Source organism: Lynx rufus, unplaced genomic scaffold (assembly GCF_022079265.1).
Source record: "Lynx rufus isolate CCGP_SWC_20201006 ecotype Redwood Valley unplaced genomic scaffold, mLynRuf1.p SCAF_9, whole genome shotgun sequence".
Taxonomy (NCBI): Eukaryota; Metazoa; Chordata; class Mammalia; order Carnivora; family Felidae; genus Lynx; species Lynx rufus.
In genome coordinates, this window is record NW_025814897.1 from 99,015,866 (window position 1) to 99,030,987 (window position 15,122).

Genomic DNA, 15,122 nt, shown 5'->3' on the forward strand with positions numbered 1-15,122 from the left:
GGAGCCTGTTTCCGATTCTGTGTCTCCCTCTCTCTCTGCCCCTCCCCCGTTCGTGCTCTGTCTCTCTCTGTCCCATAAATAAATAAAAAGCGTTGAAAAAAAAAATTTTTAAAAAAAAAAAAAAAAAAAAAAAGGAGCTTAAGACTTTAAAACAGGCTATCCTGGGAAGATTCCACAGCCTTCTACATTTCGGAATTAAATTAAATTTTGTCTAACAGCCTGCCAATTCAATTTGGTTTTTTTCAATTTGTTTTTAATTAGTTGTCTGTGGATATAAAGAACTCATCAATAGTTCTGAGAGTATTTCCCTTGGTAGTTCACCTCAACACATATTTATTGAGTGCCTTTTTTTTTTTTTTTTTTTAATTTTTTTTTTTTTTTTTCAACGTTTATTTATTTTTGGGACAGAGAGAGACAGAGCATGAGCGGGGGAGGGGCAGAGAGAGAGGGAGACACAGAATCGGAAACAGGCTCCAGGCTCCGAGCCATCAGCCCAGAGCCTGATGCGGGGCTCGAACCCACGGACCGCGAGATCGTGACCTGGCTGAAGTCGGACGCTTAGCCGACTGCGCCACCCAGGCGCCCCTATTGAGTGCCTTTTTAACGCAAGCATTGTGCTAGGCCCAAGGAAGAACTATACAGATGCCCTGCCCTGTAGGTGTTTCTAATCTAATGGGGAAACAGCTTTTTAATAAAAAGCAGAATTGGAAAACTACATAGCAGTATCAGGAAAAAAGTACTAGGAGAACACAAGGAGGGAAAGTTTGTTCCAGGTGGGAGAAACCAGACAGGCTTCCTGGAGAAAGTGGGATTCAAGCTAGACCTTGAAGCAGAGAGAATTTCAGCTGGTAGAACTGAGAGAGAATGATCATTCCAGGTAAGGAGTGCAAAAGATAGCAAGGCATAGAAGTGGGGGATGGGACCTGAGCTGTGCTCAGGTTGTCAGATGGACCTGAGTGGTGGTAAAACGGATAAGTAGGAAAGTGTGAGAGCAGAGCATGGAAAGCCAGGAGTTCCCAAATCACCCAAGATTCTTTTGGCATATTAGTAATGAGCCATTTGTAAGCCTTTGGCTTATATGTATAGAGCTGATTGTGAGGAGAAATTAGTATAGCAGGATGGAAGGACTAAGGATTAGAGACTTAACTAGTTACGTTGAAACAATTTACTACCTGAGAATAGTTATCAAGTCATTCTGTAATTTTCTTAGCAGTAATCTAGCAATCTTACATCTAGCAATCTAGCATCTTAAAGATGTTAATATTTTAACATCTTTAAAATATTTTTGTTGTCTTCTCTGTAGTCTTCCCAAGTTTCAGGTTGAGTATTCCATTTGAAAATTACTGGACTTCTAGTCAAATATAACAGATCACTTTCTAACTCTTATGATAAGCCCTCTTCACTTTGGTTCTTTTGTAAGTAGCCATACTACACTACTAGTTATCAGCTTAGTTAACTAGGACTCCTAGTCCTTTTCATTACCAGTGTTTAAAGTCTTCCTTTAGTCTGTGTCTCTGCAGTAATACAGTATTTATTGCTTACAGTTTATCATTTATGAGTGCGTTTGGATACTGATAACTATAGTTTAAACCATAGAGAAATGGGTGCTCTCAGATGTAGAATTGTCTATTTTTTTCTCCCTTTTTATACTGTTTTTAACAGGGTAGGGGCACCTGGGTGGCTCAGTCAGTTAAGTGTCCAATTTCAGCTCAGGTCATGATCTCGCAGAGTTTGAGCTCCGCGTCAGGCTCTGTGCTGACAGCTCAGAGCCTGGAGTTGCTTCAGATTCTGTGTCTCCCTCTCTCTCTGCCCCTCCTCTGCTCATGCTCTGTCTCTCAAAAATAAATAAACATAAAAAGAATTAAAAAAAAAACAACACAGGGTGACAGTATAGTCTTATATCATTAAAGAAAAATAGCCTTCTCTTTATTTTAAGCTATATTATCATTTTGTCCCTGGCCCTACAGATTTGATCATGTCAGTGTAGAATTACATCATTATAAGAATTCATTCTGAATTTGTTGTTCATCAAGACTGAATTAAAATAAATTATTGTCTACTATCTGTTTAAAAAAAATTTTTGCTCAGCATCTGAATGGTATAAAGAATATAGCCAAGGGGCATCTGGGTGGCTCAGTCAGTTAAGCATCTGACTGGTGATATCAGCTCAGGTTGTGATCTTGAGGTTGTGAGATTGAGCCCCACCCCACGTCAGGCTCTGTGCTGTGCTGAGTGTGGAGTGGAACCTGCTTGTGATTCTCTCTTCCCCGTGCGTGCGTGTGTGTGTGTGTGTGTGTGTGTGTACACGCATGTGTGTGTACATGCGTGCTCTCTCTCTCTCAAAAATAAATAAACATTAAAAAATAATAGGGGGGTGCCTGGGTGGCTCAGTCGGTTGAATGTCCCGACTTCAGCTCAGGTCACAATCTCACAGTTCGTGGGTTTGAGCCCCGCGTTGGGCTCTGGGCTGACAGCTCAGAGCCTGGAGCCTGCTTCAGATTCTGTGTCTCTCTCTCTCTCTCTGCTCCTCCCCTACTCATGCTCTGTCTCTCTCTGCCTCTCAAAAATAAAGAAACATAATAAAAAAAAAATTAAAAAAAAAAAGAAGAAAGAAAAAAATAATAGGGGCATCTGGGTGGCTCAGTTGGTGCCTCTCTGCCCCCCCCCCAATAAATAAACATTAAAAAATATATAGTCAAGAAAAAGGTTAGATAATTAGATTACTTAGAACACTGTACCCAATATTCAGATGGGTATTGAGGTTTTTTTGGGGTGTGTGTGTGTGTGTGTGTGTGTGTGTGGTTTTTTTTAGGGTTTGTTTTGTTTTGTTTTGTTTTGTTTTTGAGAGAGCCAGAACACAGGCAGGGAGGGGCTAAGGGAGAGGGAGAGAAAGAATTCCAAGCAGCCTCCATGCCCAGCGGGGGAGCTGACATAGGGCGTGACCCCACAACAGTGAGCTCGTGACCTGAGCCAAAATCAAGAATCAGATGCTTAACTGACTGAACCACCCAGGTGACCCCAAATGGGTACTGAATATTTTTTTATTAGAAGGTTACTAGCAAAATATGTTTGCAGCATTTCATTGACATCATTCCTGTATTACTTTATGGCAGGAATCAGCAAACTGTGGGCAGCAGACCATCTGTTTGTTTTTATAGATAAAGTTATTTTATTTTTTTAAGTTTTTTTTTTTTTTTTTAATAATCTCTACAAAAGACTCAATATGGGGCTTGAACTCATGACCCCCAAGATTCACCTGAGCCAGCCAGGTACTGCAAAATAAAAGTTATTTTAGAATCCAGCCACCCCTTTCATTTGTGTATTATCAGTGGCTACTTTTGCAGGACAACAGCAAAGCTGAGTAGTCTGCTTCAGACTATATGGCCCACAAGCCTAAAATATATGATCCTTTTAACGAAAGTTTGCTGACTCCTGTTTTATGGTATCTGTCACTTTGGTGCATGTATTTCAGATATTTATATACATTTCTTTTCTCCCATTCCAGATTATAATTTGTGAGTCCTAGGCTTCAGATTTATCCTGAATCTCATCCCTACATTCTCCTTATCTCATGCCTAACACCTAACCATAGGGCTTTATACATTGTTAGAGCTTAGCGTTTAATTGAACAAACTGCCATGTCTGTGTTTAATTGTTAACATTACTTGAAAAATATAATGTTATGTAGTATAGTTTGTAATGTTTTATAGCTCAGACTTTTAGCTAATATAGATAGGCCTTCCCAGGGCAATTCAAAGAAAGGTTCTGCTGTGCTTCTATCTTTATATTTTCAGAATAGTCTTATGTAATTATTCTACAGTGGGAAAGATTTCCTAATTTTTTTAAGTTTATTTATTTTTGAGAGAGAGAGAGATTGTGTGAGCTGGGGAAGGGCAGAGTGAAAGGAAGACAGAAGATCTGAAGCACTGACAATACAGAGCCCAGTGCGAGGCCTGGACTACCAACCATGAGATCACGGCCTGAGCTGAAATCAAGGGTCGGACACTTAACCAACTGAGCCACCCAGGCACCCCATGGTGCTCTAGTGTGTTCACTTTGGAATGACTTGTGACAAGCATGGAGAACTCCCATTAATTGAAGACCACTCTTCAAAATCTGGTACCTTCTATTGCATATTTGAAAGTTGCTAAGAAAGGAGATCTTCAGTGTTCTCATTACAAGGAAAAAAGCTTCTGTCTGTATGGTGATGGATATTAACTAGACTTACTGTGATAATTTGTAATGTAACTAAATATTTACTTATATTTACATCTGATACTAATATAATTTTGTATGTTGAACATACCTAAAAAAAAAAAAGTCTAGTACTTTCTAATAGTAGTTCCAGATCTATTTGCCAACCTTATTTCTATAGTATTTATTTCCCAGTAGTTATACTTTAAAAATACGTGGCAGGAAGGGAGCCTGGGTGGCTCAGTTGGTGAAGCATCCGACTTCAGCTCAGGTCATGATCTCACATCTGTGAGTGAGATCTCTGCTCATGCTCTGTCACTCTCTCAAAAATAAAATAAACACTTTAAAATTAAAAAAAAAAATTTTTTTAATCTTTATTTATTTTTGAGAGAGAGACAGCGTGTGAGCAGGGGAGGAGCAGAGAGAGAGGGAGACACAGAATATGAAGCAGGCTCCAGGCTCTGAGCGCTTAGCTCAGAGCCTGATGCGGGGCTCAAACTCACGAATGGTGAGATCATGACCCTAGTGGAAGTCAGACACTCAACCGACTGAGCCACCCAGGCGCCCCAACACTTTAAAATTTTTTAAAAAGTACATTGCAGGAACAGGAAGAAGAAACTGAAATTGCAGACTCAATTTATTATTTTCCTCATTTCTTTTTTTTTAATATTTATTTATTTTTGAGAGAGAGACAGAGCACAAGCAGGAGAGGGGGCAGAGAGAGACGGAGACAGAGAATCTGAAGAAGGATCCAAGCTCTGGGCTGTCAGCACAGAGCCCAACACAGGGCTTGAACCCACGAGCAGAGCTGTGGGATCATGACCTGAACTGAAGTCAAATGCTTAACTGACTGAGACACCCAGGCGCCCCTATTTTCCTCATTTCCTAACCAGTTCTTTCCGTTTACATTCCTATGCCTGCAGCTTTATTGAAACAGTAATATTATTGCTCCATTAAGAGAGGTGTTCGTGAAAATAAGAAAAGGAGGGTTTGTTCTGTTTGTTTTGTTTCTAGGTGTTCGGGCTATAGAGGCCCTTAGAATAAAGAATCATTTCCTTTTCTTTCTTTCCTAAGGATATATTTTGGGGAAGTTCAGCTGAATGGTTTAGGAGAAGGTATGTATCAAGGGTGAAAAACACTTGTTGTGTTCAGAGCCCTCCTGACTTCAGAGATGGGTTTGGATGCTGCCTGTAATAATACGTAGCTTGTGATTTTAGTATGTGTGATATGAGTAAGGAAAAAACATGTAAGTAGTCCAAAGAGTTGCCAGGGAATGAATGAATGATTTTCCCCCAAGTTCTAGTAACTCAGTATTCTTTCTTACTCTTTATGCTATTGTCTGTTTTCCTAATTTTCTATAAGCATGTTAAATGTTTCTGATGAGCATAAGCAATTTTGAAAAACTGGAAATGAAACCAAGAAAACCAGAAAGCTTTGTTGGAAGTATTGCCTGCAAGTCCCCACCTCTTTTCTGTACTTAGTTCTGGATGGGAACATGAATAGAAGTGCAGTTACTTCTGCACCTACATAAGCTAAGGTGTTTGTGTGACAAACCCTGAGGGCCCTTTACTGTCTCACTGGGCACATGACATATTTGGGCCAGGTTAGTTAGGATTTGCTCAAACTTTAGGACAAACAGTTGTTTTGTCTCTTTGAAGGTAGGTTTATCTGTAAATAGAATGCTGTTTTCCCTTCCAATATTAGTCAACAAATCAAAAGAAAAAAAATATATATGAGAAATTGAGGCAGCTGCACTCATGATACTAAGTAGATAATGCCAGAGATTGTATGATAGGCTGAATGATTCAGGGAAAGACAAACTGGGGACAGTGTCAGTATTCTCTGGCGAAAAGCTAATTATTTCTTTCTTCTCCTAGGTTTCCAGACAGTGCGTGTTGGGACAGTAGGCACCCCTGTGGGCACCATCACTCTTTCTTGTGCTTACAGAATTAACTTGGCATTTATGTCTACCAGGTGAGGAAAGAGCCTTGGAACCCAAAGGAGTCTTCCAAAGATGTTAAAGATATTAAAGTTTGTTTTTCCCCCAAACTCCATGTCTAAGCCTACAGTTCAGCTTTGCCGTTGCTGAAATCAGTCCCCTTCTGAAGAATAAAATTGAGAGAGAGCCCAGGTTCCAGATTGGAGAATCTGAGCGTGTCAGAGCCACTAATGTAGAGTTGTGGTTTATATTTAGGGATACAATAGGTAAGGCTCTGATGGTTCCTACCTATAGTTATAAGGTGAGGGGTCCTCTGAAAACTTCAGGGGGGCTGGCAAGGCATTCTAACAAATATTGTGATCTCCTTATTGCATTACAGGCAATTTGAGAGGACCCCACCTATCATGGGGATTATCATTGATCACTTTGTGGACCGTCCGTATCCCAGCTCCTCACCTATGCACCCCTGCAATTACAGGTGAGGAATGTGAAAGGTACTTTCCCAAACTGCAGCTAGGGAGAAGTACTCATCTTGCAGGTACATAGCGCACCTTCATCAGCATTCAATAGTGGGCAGAGGCAGTGATGGAAACCCCACATGGAGAGAAATGGAGCGGTTAGCTTCCCTTCTTGCTGCTACCTGTAAGGCACATCAAGACTTGGAATATACAGACTATCTCAGAAAAATTCTTGGACATTTTGGATTTTGATGGCAGTGATTTGACTTTCAATTTGATTTTCCTTAGAGACTACAAAAGTGGCAGTAATTAACAGAATATCCTTCACAAATTAAATGGTTTCCTGGTCATCATTGGCACTGTTCAGTTATACATTAGAATCAAATTCTTCAGGCCTACATCCCAGAAAACAGAATTCTATAGACGTTGGAACAGTTGTATATCAGGAAGGATACTGCCTTTATGTGAAGGACTCTTGAAGTTGGATAAGTTTGTCTTTTGAGTCTAGACTTTTGTTTCACTGCATCTCTGTTGCTAACAATTCTTTGGCCCCACACTGGTCAGGCTTAAGAAAATATTCTCAAATGATATGTCAGGTAAGGTGTTTGGGTTAAAAATAAAAAGCTTGGTCAACCTCTAAATATTTGAAATTATCAAGGACTCAACATTATGGTCTCTCTTGCCAGAGTGAGCTCCGCCTGAAACAGTTCTTGTCACTGTTGCATCCATATCTAACCTCCCTTTGTATCCTTTCCGCAATCAACTGCCATCACAATAAAATTCATGATTTATTTCCCCCCTGTCATAGAACTGCTGGTGAGGACACTGGAGGAACATATCCTTCTGTGGAAGATTCTCAAGAAGTGTGTACCACCTCTTTCTCCACCTCTCCTCCTTCCCAGGTAGGGGGAAACAGGTTCTGGGGTAGCTGTAGTTGGTACATATATGGGCCTTATGAAATGGTGTCAGAATTTAGATACAATCTCTTTTGGTGGTGGTGGTGATTGTTTCTAGAGGATTACTTTGAGAGGTGAGGGAGAGCCTTCTTATCCAGCAGGTAATATTTCAGTGTTTCTGATCTATAACCATTCTTAACCCGCAAGATTACACGTAACCTTTACTTTCCTGGAGACATCTTAAAATTCCTTAGAAAATTAGTCACAGGATTCCAAATGCATGCCAATACCAGAGAGATATTCTACCCTACACTTGTCAATTTGGTAGCCAGTTCACTTTTGAAGTGGTAAATATGGTTCCTAATAATGGAAAGAGCACAGAAAAAGCCAATAATTATTTAGCATAAAATGCCAGTAAGAAGCCAGCAGGTCAGTTTTTGCAATGGTTGACACAAATTTCTGGCTATCTGCATTCTTTATCTGTACATTTGTGGTGTTGTTGTTAAATGTTTATTTTTTTGAGAGAAAGAGCATGAGCACGGTGGAGGGGCAGAGAGAGAGGAAGAAAGAGAATCCCAAGCAGGGTCTTCTTCCATGTCAGTGCAGAGCCCAGTGTGGGGCCTGATCTCACAACTGTGAAATCATGACCTGAGCCGAGATCAAGAGTCGGACACTTAACAGACTGAGCCACCCAGGTGCCCCCATGTGAACATTTTTAACCATTAACTTTTCCACTTGAGTCAAACCCCGTTTCAGTGAAACACAGGCTCCAGTGTTCACAGCTTCCCAAGTGGACATGCCTGTGTGGCCTGATTGTATAATGTATGTGGTACAAGTCTGCTTCAGCCAAGAAGTTGTTTGTTGCCCGATGACTGAACTTCAGGGTGTGTTTCTTCCCTTCCACCCCGACTCATCCGTCTCCCACCTCATGGCTTTGCAACTAGCTGGTCTGCCTGCTCTTCGTCTCTGTCGCTCCTCTCCTCTCTGACTCTCACGTTAGACACTTACTTCTAGACCTAATTCAGTTCTCTGTTCCTCTGAATTAGTCCCAGATTATCCCCTTTCACCACTTTTTTATTTTACACTTTATTGATTGATATTTTTAGGGTTTTTTTTGTTTGTTTTCTTAGAGAGAGAGCACACAAGTGGGGGAGAGGCGCAGAGGGAGAGAAAGAAAATGTCAAGCAGACTCCATGCTGAGCATGGAGTGCTCATGCATGGCTTGATCCCACAACCGTGAGATCATGACCTGAGCTGAAATCAAGAGTTGGACACTCAACTGACTAAGCCACCCAGGCACCTCTGCCTTTCACCATTTTATTTGGGAAGCCCAACAAATTAATTCACTACCCATACATAAATTTTTATTTTCTGTGGGTTTTTTTGGAAACCATTCTTTTTTTAATGTGTGTTTATTTTTGAGAGAGAGAGAGCGAGCATGTGAGCCAGGGAGGGGCAGAGAGAGGGAGACAGAGGATTCAAAGTAGGCTCCGTGCTGACAGCACATAGCCTGATGTGAAGCTTGAACTCAGAAACCGTGAGATAGTGACCTGAACTGAAGTCACTCAGGGACCCCCTGTGTTTTTTAATTAAGATATTTAGAAGCGCTAGGTGTGGAACCTGCTTAAGATTCTGTCTCTCCCTCTGCCCCTCCTCTTGCCCTCTCTCTCTCTCTCAAAAAAAAAAAGAAAGAAAGAAAGAAAATATTTAAATTTATTTCATTCTAAGTTTTTAGGAGATACTGGATTAAAATTATGGTTCTGATCTGTTTCAAAAGCAGAAGTTAGACACAAAAGCTAGATTAATGTCTTTTGTAAAGGAAATTATGAAATCCATGGGTCACTACTATTTCTGCTGTTCCAATTTAGAGCTAAGGAGGTTCTTGTAAAGCTGCCTAGACAGTTAAGTTTGGGGGGGGTGAGAACTGTTACTCCCTTCCCCCTCCCCCATAAATGTATGTAGGCATGAGTGTCACCTTTGCTCTGGGAGAGGGTAGCTTCTGGAACACTCACTGACATAGAGCAATACAGACCACAAAAGAGGGGAAGGCCCACTAGAGCACATTAATGGAAGTAGATTATTTTTTAGATAATCAAAATGTGAATATGTCAAGTTTGGTGTTCATTGAAGTTTTATTGTACAAGTGATAAATTCATAAACAGTAAATGAAATTGTGACTTGGGAGATAAGATGGTGAGGTTGGGTCTTAACAAATCAGTTTGTCTTTCTTGGATACAGTGGAAATTTGACCCGACCCCAAAAGTAAGGGGAAGTTAAGTAGTTCCTGATCTCGTGTTTGCACGGTTGGTTGACCTACGTAAGAGGAGCCTATCTTTCTCATGGTATCAGTTGCCTGCTGTGTCTTGTCACAGTTTGAAAGTAGATCATGCCAAGTTCTTATCAACACTGAGCATCCCATGGGTGAGCCCTGTCACTACCCTCTGAGTACCTCTAGTCAAGGCTGGTACGGTTTGGTGCAGCAGTATTCATTTTGAACCTTAATGGTAGAACAGAGAGAGAAAATCCTTTGCCAGCAGGTCTCATTCCTGTAAGTGTTGAAATGGTTTCTTCCTTGATTTAGCCTAGGGAATTGCGTCATTGTTCAACAACTTCTAGCTTTTTGCTAGAGTCCAGTAAATGCATGTTAATGTGGTGTTTGTTTTCCCCACAAAATAAGGACTATTGTGTCATGTGGGCACAGAGTTGAGTCAAGAAATAGTTGTGACCCTGAACCTGCTACTGTGATTTCAGGTCCAACCTCCAGTTCTAAGCACTGACTAGCTAATTGGTAAGACATGGAACAGCAAGACCCGAAATAATCATAATTAGCTTTGAAATCTAAGAGTTTTGAAAGTGCTCCAGCTTTTACTGCATCAAGTTGTCCTTCACCATCTGGGGCTGTAAAACACACACACACACACACACACACACACACACACACACACACACACGCCTACACCTGTACACACCCCTTTATCCTGCCTGGGATGGTATAGTAAAGTATGCAGGTGGGTTCCTGAGCATCTTCAAGTTCCAGCCAACAAATGTCAGTTGTTTCAACCTGCCCCTGCAGATCCTGGGTCCCCAGCAAAAGGCCTTCAGTCTAGCATTGTAACCTCAACATCTTCATTCATCCTCAGCACGCCTTGCACCTGCTCTTGGGCCCTTCCTGCTGGAGACCACTCTAACACCCTTCCACCTGCTTTTGACTAAGGACACACTAATGCTTGGTGCTGGTTTCCCTGTTTTGCCAAGTCAAACCAGCTTGACTCAACTTTGTCTTCCACCTGCTCATCAAGGAGACAAGCATGCAGTGGAGCCCCTTGGGACAAATGTCTCTTCTTCAGACCCTTCCAGGCTGCCCTTTTAGGAAGGCATCCATGCAGCTTTCTCCCCACTTCATTCCTGACTTCCAGTGTGCATTTCAGCCCCTGTTGCTGCCGCCCCTTCTGGAGTTTTTTTCACTTCTTTCTCAAGTCCCTTTTCTTTTTTCTTTTTGTTTCTCCTGTCTCTGTGTGTATCTGTGCACAGTGTGTGTTTACTGTCACAAAGGCACATTTTCAGACCCCTACTCCTGTGGTGACGGACACTCTGAGGGTCCCCATGGCAGGACTGGCCTTTTCCCATCAAGTGAGTCCATACTGGGAGAAGGGGATATAATCAGATGGCATCTTTTTATTTGAAAAAATTTTTAATGTGTATTTATTTTTGACAGAGTGAGCGCGAGCGGGGGAGGGACAGAGAGAGAGAGGGAGACACAGAATCTGAAGTAGGCTCCAGGCTCTGAGCTGTCAGCACAGAGCCTGACACGGGGCCTGAACTCACAAATCGTGAGATCATGACCTGAGCCAATGTCGGATGCTTAACCGACTGAGCCACCCAGGTGCCTCGGCATCTTTTTATTTAAAAATTATAAATAAAGTACAGGGTATAGTTATGTAAAAGTCCCCAAGTGTTCTGGGGGTTATTTGAGGCTTAGTAACTGATTCTTAACAGGACGCAGCCATAGCACAGCAGCCCAAAATAGGATTTCTCGTTTGCCCATCCTCTGCCATTGATGTAAAAAATACATGGAGTTATTTATATCTTATTTCCAAATAAACAATCCAAGAGTGTCATTCTTTCTTTTTCAATATAAATAGGAACCCTCCCATTCCGAGGGGTGATAGAGGGTGTGATTAGAGAAGATGCCTTCTGTTTCAAAGGGACCTCAAGGACAAAGGAGAAAATAGAATGACCTGAGAGAAACCAATGACTGGCTGCAGGTTCTGCCTGGGCTCATATTCCACAATCTGCTGGGCCGGAAACCTACTAAACAGCTGAGTCCCTGGGAAAAGGGAGCAGGGAACTCATTTGAGGCCTTTGAAAGGCTGCAGGCCCGGGAATCTCAATCCCACTGCAAACAAGTCTGTTTTCTTAGCTAAAAAGTGATGGCCTGGTCTATCTTTAACCCTTATGTCAGGCCCCCTGCACTGTGAGGATGTGGGCTGGGATCTATTCCTTACTTCTCCACGATCTTCATCATTAGTCATACTCTAGGATTGCCTCGTTTTTCCTCCTCCTTTCCTCTGCCCCTCTTTGTTTTTTCTCTTGCTTAGCTCTCAAGCTCTCGCCTTTCCTATCAGCCTGCTGCCCTGGGCGTTGGATCAGCTGACCTGGCTTACCCAGTAGTGTTTGCTGCTGGCTTAAACGCCACACACCCTCACCAGGTATTTTTCAAGATGGGGAAGACCCTGGGGGTTCCTGTGCTACCTCCCCTGCCCTGAGGCAGTTGAGGGGCCTCTTGAGACCCCAGTGTTATTCTAAGTGCTCTGAAGCAAAGCTCGTCTGTAACTTTAGAGGACCAGAGGTGACTCTGAGACGAAGGGCCTCCAAGAGTTCCGAAAGGAAAGAAGGGCTTCTAGTGTTTTCTCCCTCTCTTTCCTTTCCTCTGTACTCCTTACCATGCATGTCTCCCCTTAGCGGAGTCCCAGAGAGGACACAGATCCAAGGTTTCCCGCCCACTTGGTGGCAGCATTGGTGGTGGAAAAGCTCAAAAGCAGCTACCATGATGCTAGGACTGGATCCCCTTCTGCCTGACACTGCCATTATTCGCTGTATTTTTCCATTTCCCCCCAAAGCTCATGGTTCCTGGGAAGGAAGGTGGGGTACCTCTTGCTCCCAACCAGCCTGCACACGGTGCTCAGGCCGACCAGGAGAGATTGGCGACCTACACCCCTTCTGATGGGGCCCGCTGTGCTGCCACACCTTCCAGCAGGTGGGTTCACGTGTTGATTGCTCGGGTCAGCAGGGGCCCATCCCCCCAACACACGTGCTTATCCGTTGTCAGTAAAGAGTAGCTTTCACCATTGCCTCGGGCTTGACATTTATGCCCCAAATGTGGAACTCTTAAAGTTCTCAACATATTGCAGCTGGTATGTAAGGAAGCTGCCCTGGGTTTGCTGTTACAGCCAACAACAGGGGCCTAGTTCTTAGCACCTTCATCCACTGAAGGGACCTTTCAGATATGTTTTTTATTTTACCCCAAGATTTATTCCCCTGGGGTCCACCTTCAGTGTTTCCTGAGGACCAGAGCAGGGTGTTTGCTATAATCCTGACGTTTGGGGCCATACTGTATCTATGGTGGTAGTTAGGATTGATTTTTTTTTTTTTTTCTGTCTGCTATGTTAGTATCTCCTGGAGATTCTTTAGAAATAACTGCTTTCCTCATTAAAATTTTCTTAAAATGTTTGTCTTTTCTGATCACAGAAGTGATTAATTCTATAGATTTCAAATTAAGGAGACATTGGTTAGGTAGAACATGAAAGTTTTCATAATCCCACTCTGCACAAATCACCACTGTTACTGCTCTTTCAAAGATGAGAGGATCTCAGAGGGTTAAGTAATTTGCCAAAGAGCACTTAGCTCACAAAATGGCTGGGCGCAAGCTGAGCTCCTTGTTCCTACACTCCGAGCTCTCCCGTGGGAAGATGAGGCTGTCCTGCCCTGCCCTCCCTTGACCACAAGGCCCCAGAGATGATGATGTGGATTGCCCCACTGCATCCTAAATGAACTTTGGGATAATAGAAAAAAAATTTTGTTCATTCCCACAGTGGAGCAGTGGGAGGGAAATTATTTGAGAAGATATTTTTGTGCCACCATCAGGAAAAATACTTTCATTCCTGGTTTCCCAAACTTCCATCCTTTTATCCCTCCCCCTGTCAAAGGGAAGATCCTGGTAGTCATTTTACACTCTAGTTTTCTGAGCCTTGACTCCTGGGGCATGTCTGGGATAGCTAGAGATAGAGGAACCTATCTCTGTAAGGTGAGGGGTTCTTAATGTTGGTCATCAAAGCTCAGGCCTTTCCTCAGTGCTGGTCTTCCTTGCTGGCTGGTGTCCAAGAGTCCGCTTAGACTGCACAGTTCTCCTCCCCACCTTGAGCTCCTTGCCATTTCCCATGTTGGTGGGCCAGTGGCTGGTCCTATGCTGGACGGTGGGTTTATGGGGAGCCAAGTGGGCTCTGCTGTGCCGGAGTAACAACACTATCTTTCTTCTCCAGCGAGGATACTGAAACTGTATCAAACAGCAGTGAGGGCCGGGCTTCCCCCCATGATGTCTTGGAAACCATCTTTGTCCGAAAAGTGGGGGCTTTTGTCAACAAGCCCATCAACCAGGTGATTTTTCTGACACTGCCACCTGTGAGAATGTCTGAGCTCTTAGGGGCAGGGCTCTTAACCTGGGGTCTGTGTGACCCCTAAAATTGTGTGTGTGTGTGTGTGTGTGTGTGTGTCTGTGAATTTTTTGTGAAGAGGGTTAATAACCTGTGACACCCCTCCAGGAGAAGTTCAGAGCTGTTGTTCTGTGATCTTTTAAGCCTCCCAAAGGAGAAGGAGACTAGGCACCATTTGGTACAGACACATTGCACTGAAGTGTCAGTGCCTCAGCCTTACTCAAAATAGGAAGTTCCACCCCAGCTCTGCCAGTGCACAACCATTGGTTGTTACTGAGTCACTGTGGGTCAGGCTTTCAAAGTTGCTTCCTGGGGTCTTGGGGAATCCTACCCCTGTTTGTGCTGTGGGTGTATGGTGGGAGGCGGAGGAGATTTGGGGTTCTCCGACAGGAACCTGAGATCAGCATGGTCAGCGTGGGTGTGCTAATCTACTGAATGTGCAGGCTTCTGGCTGCCTCTGAGGAAGCCTGTAGGCTGGGGCAGGGATGGGCGGTAACGTTTCTGTCTCTTCAGGTGACCCTGACCAGTTTGGACATACCCTTTGCCATGTTTGCTCCCAAGAATTTGGAGTTGGAGGATGCCGATCCCATGGTGAGTCCCCCTTTGATGGTAAGACGGTGTTGTGCTTATCATCTTCCTGGGTGAGTTACTGTTCCTCCACAGACCATCAGCCAGCCATGCTCTTGGTCTTAACACATTTTCAGCCATTGTTGGGTCTCTTACAAAACCCTTGATTATTAACAACAACTTGCACCTGTGCATGGAACCAGCCCCTACCTCCACCTTATTCTGAAACAGGTGAATCCTCCAGATTCCCCAGAGACTGAATCTCCTCTCCAGGGCAGCCTGCACTCTGATGGCTCCAGTGGGGGTAGCAGTGGCAATACCCACGATGACTTTGTTATGATCGACTTCGTAAGTTACC

At 43.3% G+C, this 15,122-nt stretch overlaps 1 protein-coding gene across 7 annotated transcripts in view; it reads left to right on the forward strand.

The window, feature by feature from the left end:
- The window catches only part of ATG13 (autophagy related 13), a 51,877-nt gene that overhangs the window by 33,890 nt on the left and 2,865 nt on the right, over positions 1-15,122 (forward strand). For 4 of the 7 annotated variants that reach the window (XM_047070112.1, XM_047070110.1, XM_047070109.1 and 1 more), the window contains 8 exons: positions 5,269-5,309; positions 6,072-6,168; positions 6,513-6,611; positions 7,400-7,493; positions 12,608-12,744; positions 14,027-14,141; positions 14,711-14,788; positions 14,996-15,112. In XM_047070112.1, coding sequence (XP_046926068.1) covers positions 5,269-5,309; positions 6,072-6,168; positions 6,513-6,611; positions 7,400-7,493; positions 12,608-12,744; positions 14,027-14,141; positions 14,711-14,788; positions 14,996-15,112 — 778 coding nt within the window. Of the gene's footprint in view, positions 1-3,968; positions 4,120-5,268; positions 5,310-6,071; positions 6,169-6,512; positions 6,612-7,399; positions 7,494-11,018; positions 11,118-12,085; positions 12,197-12,607; positions 12,745-14,026; positions 14,142-14,710; positions 14,789-14,995; positions 15,113-15,122 lie in introns of those variants that run through there. The other 3 variants (XM_047070115.1, XM_047070114.1, XM_047070113.1) reach the window with 3 other exon arrangements.